Consider the following 13,725-nt stretch of genomic DNA (forward strand, 5'->3'; position numbering starts at 1 on the left):
TATCTTATATTAACCATTTGCACACACGAGCATTATCCGGCTTCGCTCCTCCAGACCGCAGACGCAGGTTTACAAGCCACTTTTTCCAGCGTTTTTCAGTCAAATTCTTGAATTTTCCCCCCTTATGAGCAACACATTTTTGTACACGATAAAAGCTCCTTGTGGTTTCTCGGTTTGTCCGATTTGAGCATCCATAAACAACGCAAAACACAGGCATTTGGAGTTTCTGCTAGTGATTTCTATGGAGAAAAATCACTTCTTGCCCTCCAGCTGCATTTCGCGCCTCATCAGAATCACGTGATTGCAAACAACCTATTGAAACGTGAATTTGACATTAAGTTGGTCGTTGTACGTGTCGTGGAAGTTCGGAAATGAAACTTCAGAGAGTGGTGCTGAAAGGTTAATGCTCTATCACATTTGAATATAACTCAGCACCCAAACTAAACCATGCCCTAAACCTAACTGACAGTGTTAACAAAAACAAACGGGAAATAAAATGCATTTGCTGAACCAACCATGCCGTTGTAGCTTGCTTCTACAAGTCTACAAATCTTCAACTTGATTCTTATTTCATGGGACTCGTTCCCGAGCGCTCTGCAATTCAAGTGCAATCTGTACCAGGTGGGCTACCGACTAAGTTTACCACATCAGAAAGCCATTCATATGGTTGTATGATAAAAACATTGAAATGTATTACATTACAAATCATGCTCTATGATAAAAGTGTTTTGAGGTCATAATATAGTATTGTACAAGGAACCATGCAAAAATAAGTCTTTATTAATCGATAATCTGCCAAATTTGTGTGAAAAGGAATTAAAGTTTAACCATTTAAACAGTTTTACTGCCTTTAGTGTTCATTTCAGTTACTGCAGTGAATTGTCTCTATAGGTATGTTTTTGGAGTTTTGCAAAAATGTAGAGGCACGTTTTCTCAATGAGTTTGTTTATATGCACCCTCAAAATGCAATTATAATGGGATTTTGACACCCTATAGGCTGTTTATTAGTGGTCTCTGCTAAGAAAGCATCATTCATTCAAGCATGTCATTGGGAACTCTAAGGATAACAATTGGACATTAAGAATTACAGACTTATGTCATATCACTTAAAATAAATGAATAAATAAATTCCCAAATTCCACAAGGAATTTCTTCACCTAATTTCGAAAATGTAATTAAAAAAAAAAAAGTAATATAACCCAGGCACTGGTGTGAATGAAAGGTGAATATACCTCAGCAGCACAATAATGCTGTCATATGACATAAAGGTAATGTACATTTGCAACTTTATAGTGTGGAATAACCAATGTAAACTCTAGATTATCAATAAACTGAGTGGTTGCTTTAGAAGCTGTGACTTCCGAATCTATAAAAAGATATACTATTTGCAAATATGACTGCAGTACACTCTCCCAGATAGCTTTTGGACACAAACCTAATATTTGACAATAGCAGATATCAGTCATTCCCAGAACAAAACCTTTTAGAGAGTTCTAAAATAAGAAAGTCCTAATCTGAATTTATCATTTTTACAAATCCTTTTAAGGTAAGTCAGTTCACTCAGCGGCCATCTTGGTCAGCTATTTTCCAGTGTAAGGTCCACGCACTTGGCCCAAGGAAGGTATCCAATGGTGGCTGAAGGTTTCTTGCGTGTTCGGTCTTTTCAGCATGCAAAGTTATTTGATTTAAGTTTAATTCTAATCTGACTCCATTTTATTATCTAATCTGACTCCATTTTATTATGACCTCGCATTTGAGTTAGAATGCCAATTATTATTGATCATTTATAGGGTAAAATATCTAAACATCTGATTATTCTATTTATTCTTTAATATTATTGTACTCGTTCATTCGGGTGCTCATGTGGCTCAAAGATATCGCTTCGGCCGTTAGCGTATCTTACGATCACATTCTCGTCAGTCTTGGTTATTAGACAGAGGTAATTGGCTAATACTTTAGACGGCCGCTCCTATGCTTGCTCATTCTAAAGGTACTTTTATTTAGCCCCCATAGATTTGTATACACTTGAATGAAGCAACATTATTTCTAGTCAGAGGTCACGACCACTACTATAGATATAAGCCGACCAACATTACTTTCCCTGATAGTAGCTTTGGTGTGGTCATGCCATGGTTTCCCATGTACACTAAGCTAAAGTAACATTACAGTATTCAAACAGAGGTCATGGCTCACCCTATTTAGGTTGGTCGAACAACATCCAGTTGACCTAAATGGAAATTCCCTATAAGCCCTTACAATCTAAGTACACTTGAATTAATACCAAGTGTTAGCCGGATCTCTAAAATACAGTTGGTGTGCCCTATGCTCCATCTCAACTGAATTTTAGTCAGTTACTAACCTGACGCAAGAAATGCGGTAACAAGGATACAATGTAATCTACTAGAGTCAATAATTACAGAGTAAAACAGAATAAATGTTACAAATGTAACAATTTATTATCAGTCAGGTAAATATGTATTATGCCAATTACATAGCCAATTCAGAGATATCAAATCAATACAAAACATCAAATTCTCAAAGATGAATCTAAGAGTAAGATGCATACCTGGACACACTTCATACTATGGGCTCATTCTGGCTGCAGAATCGCCCTGATCTTCTTGCAGTTTTCACTTAAATACCTGATGTAGAACATTATATTCTACTATTGACCATTCTGAGTGAGCTGAGTGAAGGGAAGGATGGGTGAGGGGAAGGAAGGGGATGAGGAGGAACCAATGCATATGTGAGAGACGTTTTCCCGCATTTTCTCTCAGTGAGATGTGGAAACAGATGTCTGTATGTTAATGCACTGTGTGTGTATTGTCCGTCTCAGAAGATCAAAGTGTCTGAGGTTCTGTAATTCTTACACCAGTCATGCAAGTACAGCTCCTATCTGTCTGAATAGGCAAAGACTGAAATCTCTGGCTCTGTTTGTCAAGATTACTTTTATTCTAGAAGGCTAGATTGTTCAATGTTAAATTATTGTATACACTGTTCATTATTAAAAAGTGTAAGGTGCAGCAGATGTTACAGCAAATGGACATATTCTACCCCCATGGCTGCCAAATGCACCTGGTCAGGTTGTTTATAAGGGTCTGACACCCCTCTGTGGCCACACAGTCACACCTGGTATCTCCTGTCTTCTCTCTGCCTCCTGCCTGCATATGATATGATGACACTCTATAAACTCCTTAAAAAGACAAAGAAACAGAGGGGAGGAACGACTCACAGAAGTTTAGTCTTGAACACCTCGCCTCTATAAAACAGGTTACACAACAGTCCCATAAGATCGTTAATGCGTTAATTTTTATTTTGAATGTACACTGAAAAAATTTTATCCTATGGTAACATCTAAATTAATTGGTTTTAATCAAGTCAAAAATAATATTTAATATTGCAGAATCAACCCAAATACAATAATTGATATCAACAAAACTAATTTTAACAGGGAAAATCAGAATTTAGAATGAACTCTTGAAGGTAACAATTGTAGGTTACCAATTTTTACAGTGTATCAAGTGAGGAGCCAATCATCTCAGAAGCTATATTCTATATACATTTTACATATCTAGATTGTTAATTGTATACAGATATGATTTAAGCTCTAAAGCTGTTTAAATCAATTTTACCATAATTCTTTGGGGTTTTAGTGTCACACTGTCATGGAGGTGAACTTGTAAAATTGGATATAATTTTACTCAAAAAAGGCTAGTATCTGTGAAAAGAACTCTTCAGTTGATCTGCAATATGCCATAGCAATTTGGACAGTATTACTACTTGCTAGCATCTTTTTTTAAAAGTCAGATCGTAAATGTAAAAAAATGACAAAGAAATGGCAAGTAACACATTGATTTAAATGTAAAATTTTGAAGTAGAAAACTGAAACAGTATTTACTTGTAAAACATAACCCAATAATCTGTTTTATTTACTACTTCAAATTTTTTTTTACAGTGTACATGTGGAAATAAACAAATATAAAATTAATAAATGCATATAAATAAATAAATAAATGAAAGTTAAAAATACATGAAGAATAATTAATCTTTTCTGTAAGAAATTACAGTTTTTGTTAAACAACCAATTCAAGAAAAGGCAAAGTAACCTAATGCATTGGCAAATAAACTGCATTCTGCTAAATTTTGGAAGCCAGAGCATATCAAATAAAAGCTTGCCGAAAGCTGAGTATGTTGTGTCGTGTCCAGTTTAAGTACCGAATATTGTTAAAAGTGTGATTTAAAATAGGGGTTACAAGGCTAGCTAACACACTCAGTGTAGGTTATATTTTTAAGTTTATTTACTCAATGTTTTGTCTACGAAAATCCCACTGAATATTCTCATTAGAGCCCAGAGAGAGAAAAAAAAAAGTTAATTTACACACTTGGTAGAAACGTGCTTCCACACTTATGCAGCAAGTTGTCATTTGATATATATCTAAAATAATAACAACAAAAAAATTGGCTTTTCATCTAAATTTAAAAAATGAATGACTTAAGAGCTACTGTATTCCAATGATATTGCACATTTGATGTTGATATGATGATATTGCATTGTTTGTTTTGGAGGATAATAATATCCCAATTGAGGTGTTTGAAACAAAAAATACTAGGTCACTGCCACAGAAAACAAGCATTTGTAGTCAGACATTTGACTCAGAACCTTCTAATTACAACAATTACTATATAATTGATCTATATAGCCCTTGTGAAGATTCCCCATGTGAGAAGCCCCTTTTAAATAATTCCTGTCAGGAGCTAAGTTAACATGCACCATGCTTGGATATCTGATCTGTATATTATAGCAATGCCAAATGATCTTGTCAGATTTCGATTTACTGATAACGTGCATATATTTCCATTTATGAACATATGGTTCAGAGACAATTTCTATGAGGACCTTTGGTAAGCTGGAGCCGTGTACCTCTGAAGAGAGTGACGGCATCACGATTGTTTGCTCTGTGTGCCGATGCAGTTCATTTAGACGCTCGAGTCATTTGCGCCCCTGACGCACGAATCCGTTCTGAACATCTCATTGTTTACAGATCTGGATTAAGCGCTCGTGCAGTGATGACTCATATTGCACCATGATTCACATCCTCACGCAGTCGCATGCATTCATCCTGTGCTGTTCGCTTCACTGCAGTATTTCCCCCAGTGAGCGACAAGCAGTGTTGCGCACTCGAAGTCTCCTCGAAGCAAACAGCTCTGTCCAGCTTGTGTAGGCTATGTTTAATTCAAGAATGAATGCTTGATAGGTATCACAGCATTGACTTGAAATTTGTATTTAAATCAGCGTTAGGGGCCGTTCGCACAGGACGCAGTCTTGCGTTCAAACAGCGTGGTGGAGACGCGTTTTGAAACTGTTTAAAACTTGACGCGACGCTTAAGTAACAGCGTGACCGCATCCAAAGTCCAAGACGTCCGTCTGACGCATTTCTACAAAGACCAAAATAAACAAAGGCACAGACAAAACGCGAGGACACAGTGGGAATGTGTCTGTATCAGAAACAACCAGACGGAACGCAACATGATGGAAAATCTCGAGATGCGGTGCTCGAGCACTATTTTAACTCGACTGGCGTCTGAAAAAAATAAATACATATATAAATAAATAATAAAAAAAACTATTTTAACGCGAGACGCTGAACATGTAGACAGGTAGACACGACGCGACGCTACCAAAGACGTCCGTCTGACACATGTCATAGACCAACAATTAAAAACAGCGCGATGGTGCGCAACGGTATGAAGCCGAAGTTACGCAGGGGTTTTAAGGCACGTTTTGAACAGCTAAGGGCGTCTTAACGAGACGAGTTTAGAAATAACAGCGAGACACGACAACGGCGAAAAACGTCCGTCATACTTCTGTAATTGACCAACAATCGAAACAACAGCGCAGACGGAAAACAAGAAGGCGTTCTGTTTATTAAGTTGAACAACCACGGCAATTCGTTTTTATTGTTGCCTCTCAATACGAGCTCATAATTTAAACAACGTCGCTCTGTTGACATTTATGCAGTATGTTTATAGCAGAGCTGTTATACATGTACTCCTGCTCGTCGAGCGTCTATTTTTACCGAAACCCGAAACCTTAATGTGATGTAGCATAGTTTTTTTCAATGTGTGTTTTTCTCCTTTCAGCACTGGATAGCTCCTTCAGTTCTACAAACACGCCCTCCGTCAAATGACTGACAGCAGAAAAGACCATACACCAATCAAGGGCACTTTCCCAAACCCTATAAGGTGATGAAGAAGAATCGGTTCTTTCGAACAGTTCAGTTCAGTTCAATGCAGCCGATTCGTAACCCGTGAACTGGATAAGCGCTCTGACCGAACGAGTCTGATCTGCGAACCGGTTCAAATACTTCGTTTAAAATAACCGATTCAATGAACGATTCCTACGCGAATCGGACATCTCTAGATGTTATAGCAAATGGTTTCTGCCGTTCTCATGCTTTAAGACTGGAGTGGACGAAAGAGGGCGGAGTGTGTTTGTCATCCAAGTGTGAAGTACTTATCCCTGCCTCCGATAAATAGGATTTCTTTTCCCTCTCATTCGATCACGTCTGTTGTGGTCCAGCATCATATTGGGAGGAGAGCGTCGGGGATCCTGCACATCTGCTGCGCTCCTGCTAGGAGATACAAGACCGAGCCAGCATCACTTACACAAACAACGCCAATGTACCTGAGGGGAAAGGGATTACCGATGCAATAACTAGAATAGTCTTCTGGCCAGGAATCAGGTATCAGAAATGCGTGAAAATCCACAGGTGAAAATGCTGTGCTGATTTGATTCACTCCAGCTGTGATTTCTCGCATCAGAATTGGTGAACTGAAGCTGGTAAGGTAAAAGAGCTGGACTGAAGGATATGGCCATAATCCGGATATCGTTACTCTTGCAAGTGGGATTTGTTATAGGATCAAATTATAGATATGTGGAACACGATCGGGACCTAAAAGCAAAGCTACCCATTTACAATACGCACAGCAATCAGCAAGCGCACCTCCGGAAACCCCATTCGGGTTTAGCGCTGAAGACTGAGGAACAGGTACCCAGAGTGGTGACTGCGTTTCTGCACACGGGGGATTCCTCCACCTTAAAACACGCCAGCTGCTCCAGGAGATATGAGCTGGCGGTGTCGCGGGGCAGGACGCGCGGAGACGCGCATCACGCCATGCGCAGCGTCCTGGACACGGTTCTTCACGCCACAAACTTCCTCAACATGGTCCTACGAACGAACAAGTCCAGACATCACAGCCCCAGACGCGATATGGAGTGGTACCACGCTCTGGTCAGGAGTATCCTGGAGGGAGACCTCAAGATCCATCGAGCAGTGGTCACCTTGAGCACCGAGTCCCCTCCTGAAGGGCCACCTGTTTACCTTCAGGCCACACGGGCAGGTGGAGAGATCATTCTCCAGGATTTATCCAGCACTGCCCACCATATACTGAAAAACAGAACGGCTGATACCGAGTGGTACCATGAGCATAAACATAAAAAGAAGACCCATCTCCAAAAACGAGTGCCGAGTCAAGATGTTGCCTCTTTTGACGCGTCTGTGCGCAATGGAGAAAGTTATATTACCGACAAAACTCAGATTCACTGGTCAGCTCCGTATCTGGAGTGTAAAAATGGGAATTTCATTCCCAAATGGCTCATGACACTCTCTGCTGGCTTCTATGGCCTTAAACCCAACCGGAATCCAGACTTCAGGTAACTTTGATAACATGGATTGTTCAGTTTGTGTAGGCCTACTACATGATTAATGCACACAGAAAAAAATAAATGGTATAGAAATAATTTTTACTCAGAAATTGCCAAATTTCACAAACAATTATAAAGAAAGAGCAAGTAACACACTGAATTAAATGTGAACACATAAATGTGTAAAACATAATCAAATAATCTTTATTTACAACTTTGAAAATTATTTTTTTTACATTGCAGATTATCCACACAGAATCTGTTATTATGAGGATTACTATGTTCTGTTTAGTAGGAATTAGTCTTTTTTTTAATTTAGCAAATTAAATCATTATTATAATTAATTCAAGTTGATTTCTATAGTTCTTACAATACAAAAAAAAAAGTTTAAATGCATGTTTCAGTGTGCATTTCAATCAGGACATATTCTGTTATCGGTCAGAGTTGAGTGTGTCCAAACAATGTCCATTATTACAAAATTGCAACGTTACCTAATGCAGTAGCAATAATTGTTTTTCATAGTCTTATTGTTCACATATTTGTATTTTATCCTTCGGATGTTATTGGTTAGTATGACAAACCATCACTGCAGGTGTAGAGAGTGCTTCTAAAAATAACCAATGCTGGTTGCATAGCAAGAAACCCCATGGCCCCCGAACAATCAGCTCGCTTCTCAATATACAACCACGGTTATTGGAGATGATTAGACTGATCAGGCTAACATGGTGGAGATGTTGTGTACAAGGATTCTCGACTCAGTTCAAAGATGAGTTAAGGGGCGCCGATAACACTGGAGCTCAGAGACAGGAATAGGAATAGAATCCTGTTTACTAATTAATCCCACGGGTACCAGTACCATAGACGCCACGATTGTTCGTTATAAGTTCTTTTGATTTTTGTGTGAATCATCATCTATGATGTGATTGACTTGAATGCATTTATTTTATAGTTGGACTGTGGTATGTAACAATTCACGGACCAAGCTCAATTTGCAGCGTATGGCAAAAATGGTGTTTCCGTTTATATCTGCCATCTTCAAATTCTCCAGTCTGTCGTCTAAATAAGCAAAGCCAGCGGAAGCCAGTGTCTCTCTGGGTTTGTTCAGTAGTTATGCTGTAATTTGTAACCTCCCTGCGCAGGTCGATATTTGGCCAAGGCTTCGTCTTATGATGGCTTGTATCCCCTGGGTAGTGAATTCCGAAACACTTGCTGGCTGTGACATAAAGGTAGATCCATCCTGTTGTCTTTAGGCCCACTCTTTGCCACCTATATGTATAAAGGGGCAATGGAGGGGGGAAGGGGTGTTCTCTAAAGCAATGTCTCCAGTTTTCACTCCCAGGATACCTTTCAGTCAATACAATAATGAATAAATAATGAAAGATGTACAACAGCAAAATAGAGGTACATCTCATACATCTGACATTTTTAGTTTAATCTTGCATGTCGGAATTTTAAATTTAGACATCATGGACAACCTGATATTTATGAAGCGAAATGTCTGGGTCATGCAGGTGAAAAGTTAATTACATCTAGTTGAGTCTTTCTTCACTTTGACAAATTCCATTATCTGGTGTAACTTGAGCTAATGGACATGTAGAGCACATGTATGATGATTAGTAAGTAGGTTTGTTCTTTTTTGGACAAACTGAGAGCGGTGCTCACCGCCACACAATTTGAGGGTGTTGTGGTTGGTTGGCAGAATATCATTACATGGTTGCTAAGGTGTTCTGAGTGATTTTAGAATGCTGCCATATGGTTGCTAGGGTTGTCTGTGGTTTCTAGGGTATTGATAGGTTGTTCTGGGTGGCTGCTTATTGGCCCAAGGGTCAATGATGTGATGTTCATTATTTTGTCAGGATCTATTAATGTATTAAAAAATGCAATTCATACATACTGTGAATTGAATAAAACTCTTGCATGTTATTAATTTTGAAAACATGCATTTTGATATTTCTTGGAGGCATAAAGTCAGTGTGGCACAATGGTCTGATTTCCTAATGAAGAGTAAAAGAATTAAATGAAAAATCCATATGGTTCAAACAACATGTAGAAATATGCAGAAAAGTATACGTGAAACAGCAATATCTTTTAAAATATAAAATTTTATGACAAGATTATGCTAGTTTAATTGTAAAATGTTCATGTTGTTCAACTCTCCAAAAACATAATATTATAGATTATATGGATTATTTATTAAGTTTTTTTTATTTATTTATTAAATTATTATTATTATTACATTTACATTTACATTTAGTCATTTAGCAGACGCTTTTATCCAAAGCGACTTACAATTGGGGGATACATAAAGCGATTCTTCTTAAGAGGCAAACAGACACAGGAAGTGGTTGTAATACCAAGTTCTTAGACATTGTTCAAATAAGTACAAGCTAGAAAGAGAAGGAATAAATAAAGAGAGAGAGTTATTTTTTTTTTATTTTTATTTATTTATTTTTTTATTAAGTAATAATCCATGATATATGTTATAATCCATGATATATGTTAAAATTTGTAACACTATATATATATATATATATATATATATATATTAAAAGACTGGGTCTCTCCCAAGTTTTTACGCGATTATTAGAAAATTAATAGGATCTGAGGCTGCTGTTTTTTCTAAATAATTGGAAAAGAGTTTGCTGATTCTAAGCAGTTGTCTGGTATAGGACTAATTATCAAATGCGGAGTGCTCATGAGATAATGAAACACAGTGGCAAACCATTCTAGAAGATTTAAATTAATTTTACTTCTTGGTTCCTGATGAGCCACAATAATTGTTTGCATGGTGAAGGCTTTCTTGTCCTTCTCTCACAGATGCCTCTATTTTATGTAGCTGTGCATTTACTGTATGTGTTGATTTCTCTCAAAGTGTAATGGGAGATTTTCTTTTGAACTTAGAAATGCATTTCTCAGTTCTTTCACAACTGCAACCATATAGACCTTGATTTGCAAGCTGGAGTACTATCCCCAAAGTGCTACAATAATTTTGGAACTTCACAATTCTTTAGAATGTAATAGTTTGGTGTAAGATTAAGATTTGCCCCCTCATTCGTATTTAAATAACTGTTTGTGTACATTAAATAGATCTAAAGTTACCAGAGCTTGCAATCTTTCTCCTTTGTCAGATGTGAGTGAGGGTTGGATGGAGAGAAAAGTGAACTCTATTAAGGCTGTCTGGTCTGCCAGGGGCCTCTGGGGACACACAAATCCACAATGTCCTATTATAACCCACATGGGCTGTAGGTCCTCTGCCCTACAAGCTCCTGCCAAGAGCCCAAGGGAGCCTGAGTTAGGAATAGGCCAATTACTACTGACATGTTAGTCTTAAAGAGACAGTGCCTATTCTGTAACATCATGTTCCTATTTGTTTTCCAATATGGGTTTTCAAGGGGTTTGCAAGCATCAAAACAATACAAAAGTTTAATACAGCTTTAATTTTTCTATACATTAGAATGTTTTATGTTGTATTCATTCATTCATCCATCCACCTGAGCAATATCATAAAATAAAAATAAAATAAAATATAATAAAATAAAATAAAGACTATAATACATTTTTACCATGATTTACAGAACACGTCCACTAAAATGTCATTCAGTGTAGCAATAGTTTACATACCAAAAATCCTGTCAGGCATATTTAGAACAAGAATCATTAGATGACATTAAAAAGAGCCCCACCAAAATAAATTAATTATCATTTTAAATCTTTACCAATCTGTGCCACTATCTCTCAAACCACTAGCTTTTACCCATTTGTCAGTTTTTAATAATTTTAAATATCATACAATTTAGTATGATCACATTTTATGTTATATATTTTAATAAGTACATGTCATAATAAGTATGTTGTTTCATTTGTACATAAATATATATGTTATGCTGAATGACAATGGAACATTATTAACTCGTATTTTGACATTTTATTTTCACAGAAGTTATTTGAAACATTAAAGTAGACACTTTACTTGCAAGTAATATTTTTTTCTATGTTTATAAAAATCACTTTTGTAAGTTTAATTTGATGCATCTTTGACCCACTTTTGACCGGTAATACTTTAATATTAGATTTAAAATATAAAATAATAAGATATAAAGTTACACTGCCGAAATTACAAGAAATGAAGTCATTTTCAAAATAGTAGACAGTATATAGTGTATACAGTGCAGTTTAACTGGTATTCCATTCAGAACATAGGTAATATGAATGCACTGAAAATGGCTACTGTTAATATTGACGTCCTATCTGACCTCTTGTCTGAACAAATCGAGTCCTTTGGGAGAAATCCGTCCATTTCCTGTGTTAGCTGGAATTAGTGTGAACACGGTTTCTTGCTGTTCTGCTCGGTTTGAATTGAATTTCAGTTTGGCATAAAAAAGCGAGAGCTCATTAAAAAGAAAACGCATGGAGACGGATGTCACCTCTTTTCATCTAACGTGAAGCAGGATCTCGCCACGAGCGCTGTTATGCTAATGTAGTCCAAAAAGAAAGGAAGACAGTTGGATAAAATTCAATTAGCCAACAAAACCTGCAGAATGAAACAGGAGACTGCTATACATACTCTCTAAAGAGCAAGCTGTCATTCTGCCGTGGACTTCATGAAATATGGATGGACGAAGCATAGAGTAATTTTTAGTATTTGTTCAGGCAGCGACAGATCCTCAGCTAGCTTCAAGGCACATGTCTATTGAATGGCAGACGATCTTAAAAGCATCCTCTTAATAAATCAAGTGCACTGAAGCATTATGTTTTAGTATGATCTCAATGTCATGTTGTGCTTCTTATTTAAGGAAACAAAATGAGGGAAATGTGAGGGAAATGCATTAGGTTGACAGGATGAGTTTTGGCTAATGTGACTCAAGACCCTGCTTGTCTTCTGTGCTTTGACATCGGGGTCATTCCATCGAGTACTGTCGGCCGTTATCAAAGTCTTTAATGTCAGCGAGCGCAGCCACGGCATCTCTTTGTACCCTCACATTTCAGCCCTTACCCCATTGCAATAACCCAATCCCATCAACAAACACTATCTCTTCAGCCAATGTTCCTTTACAAGGTAAAGGTAAAAATAATTTATAAGTAAATTGCTTCAATTTTGTATCTATGATAAGATATTTACTGATCTCTAAGACTGACAACTTCAGCAAAGAAAAATAACTCTCAGTTTCTTATTAGGAAAATATAGGGAATTTATGTCATGTCATTGTACCATTGTAAAAAAAACAAAGTACACTTAATTATATATGTATATATATATATATATATATATATATACGAGTTGAATTACTGAAATAAATTATCTTTCCCACGACATTCTAATTTATTGAGATGTACCTGTATATAGGGTACAACGGGGCTAAAGGCGCCTTTGATTTTATTTTCATCTAAACCACTAGATCTAAAAAACGCACAAGAACGTAGCTTAGCACTTTCCAAAACATCCGCTTTTCAAGATGCACTTGTATATTTGTCTGATCCTTGACGCGATCGTGCGCAGCAGCGCAAAGTTGATTCTGTGCTTACTTGATGTAATATTTTATGTTTTTTTTAATGTTGTAGATTTAAAGGGGTCCTATTATGCTTTTTCACTTTTTCAACTTTAGTTAGTCTATAATGTTGCTGTTTGAGCATAAAAAAGATCAGAAGGAAACACGCTAGCTTTCTAAAGGCAGACGAACTTAGAGTGGTTACAATCATCCGGGTTTAAATCGCACTCAAATTTATTTGATTTTGATGCAGTATTTACACTGAAGCTTGCAGGCGGCTATGGTAAGGGGAATGACATTTCCCGACCAGGCGCCAAGTGGTGCCAATCACAACACACACTGGCCCAGCTAACCAATCACAGCACATTTCGATTTCAGAAGGCGGGCCTTCATTTGATACAGGAACTCTTCATACAGGCCGTTCATGCCAGACTGGGGAGAGAGGTGTTATAATAATGTAAAATATGTGAAAAATAATGTGTTTTTCGAACAACCTAGTATGAGAGCCTGTTCTAGTACACCCCCAAAACAAAA

The 13,725-nt window shown here is 37.2% G+C and overlaps 1 protein-coding gene across 1 annotated transcript in view; it reads left to right on the forward strand.

Annotated features, from left to right (window-relative positions):
* Positions 1-6,506: 6,506 nt before the first annotated feature.
* Positions 6,507-13,725, forward strand: part of LOC107655795 (probable G-protein coupled receptor 158) — a gene marked incomplete at its 3' end in the record, with an annotated part of 18,618 nt that continues 11,399 nt past the window's right edge. The window contains exon 1 of the mRNA XM_016443374.1: positions 6,507-7,714. Within this exon, the coding sequence (XP_016298860.1) occupies positions 6,870-7,714 (845 nt within the window). The remainder of the gene's footprint in view (positions 7,715-13,725) is intronic.

Source organism: Sinocyclocheilus anshuiensis, unplaced genomic scaffold (assembly GCF_001515605.1).
Source record: "Sinocyclocheilus anshuiensis isolate Anshui unplaced genomic scaffold, SAMN03320099.WGS_v1.1 scaffold1185, whole genome shotgun sequence".
Lineage (NCBI taxonomy): Eukaryota > Metazoa > Chordata > Actinopteri > Cypriniformes > Cyprinidae > Sinocyclocheilus > Sinocyclocheilus anshuiensis.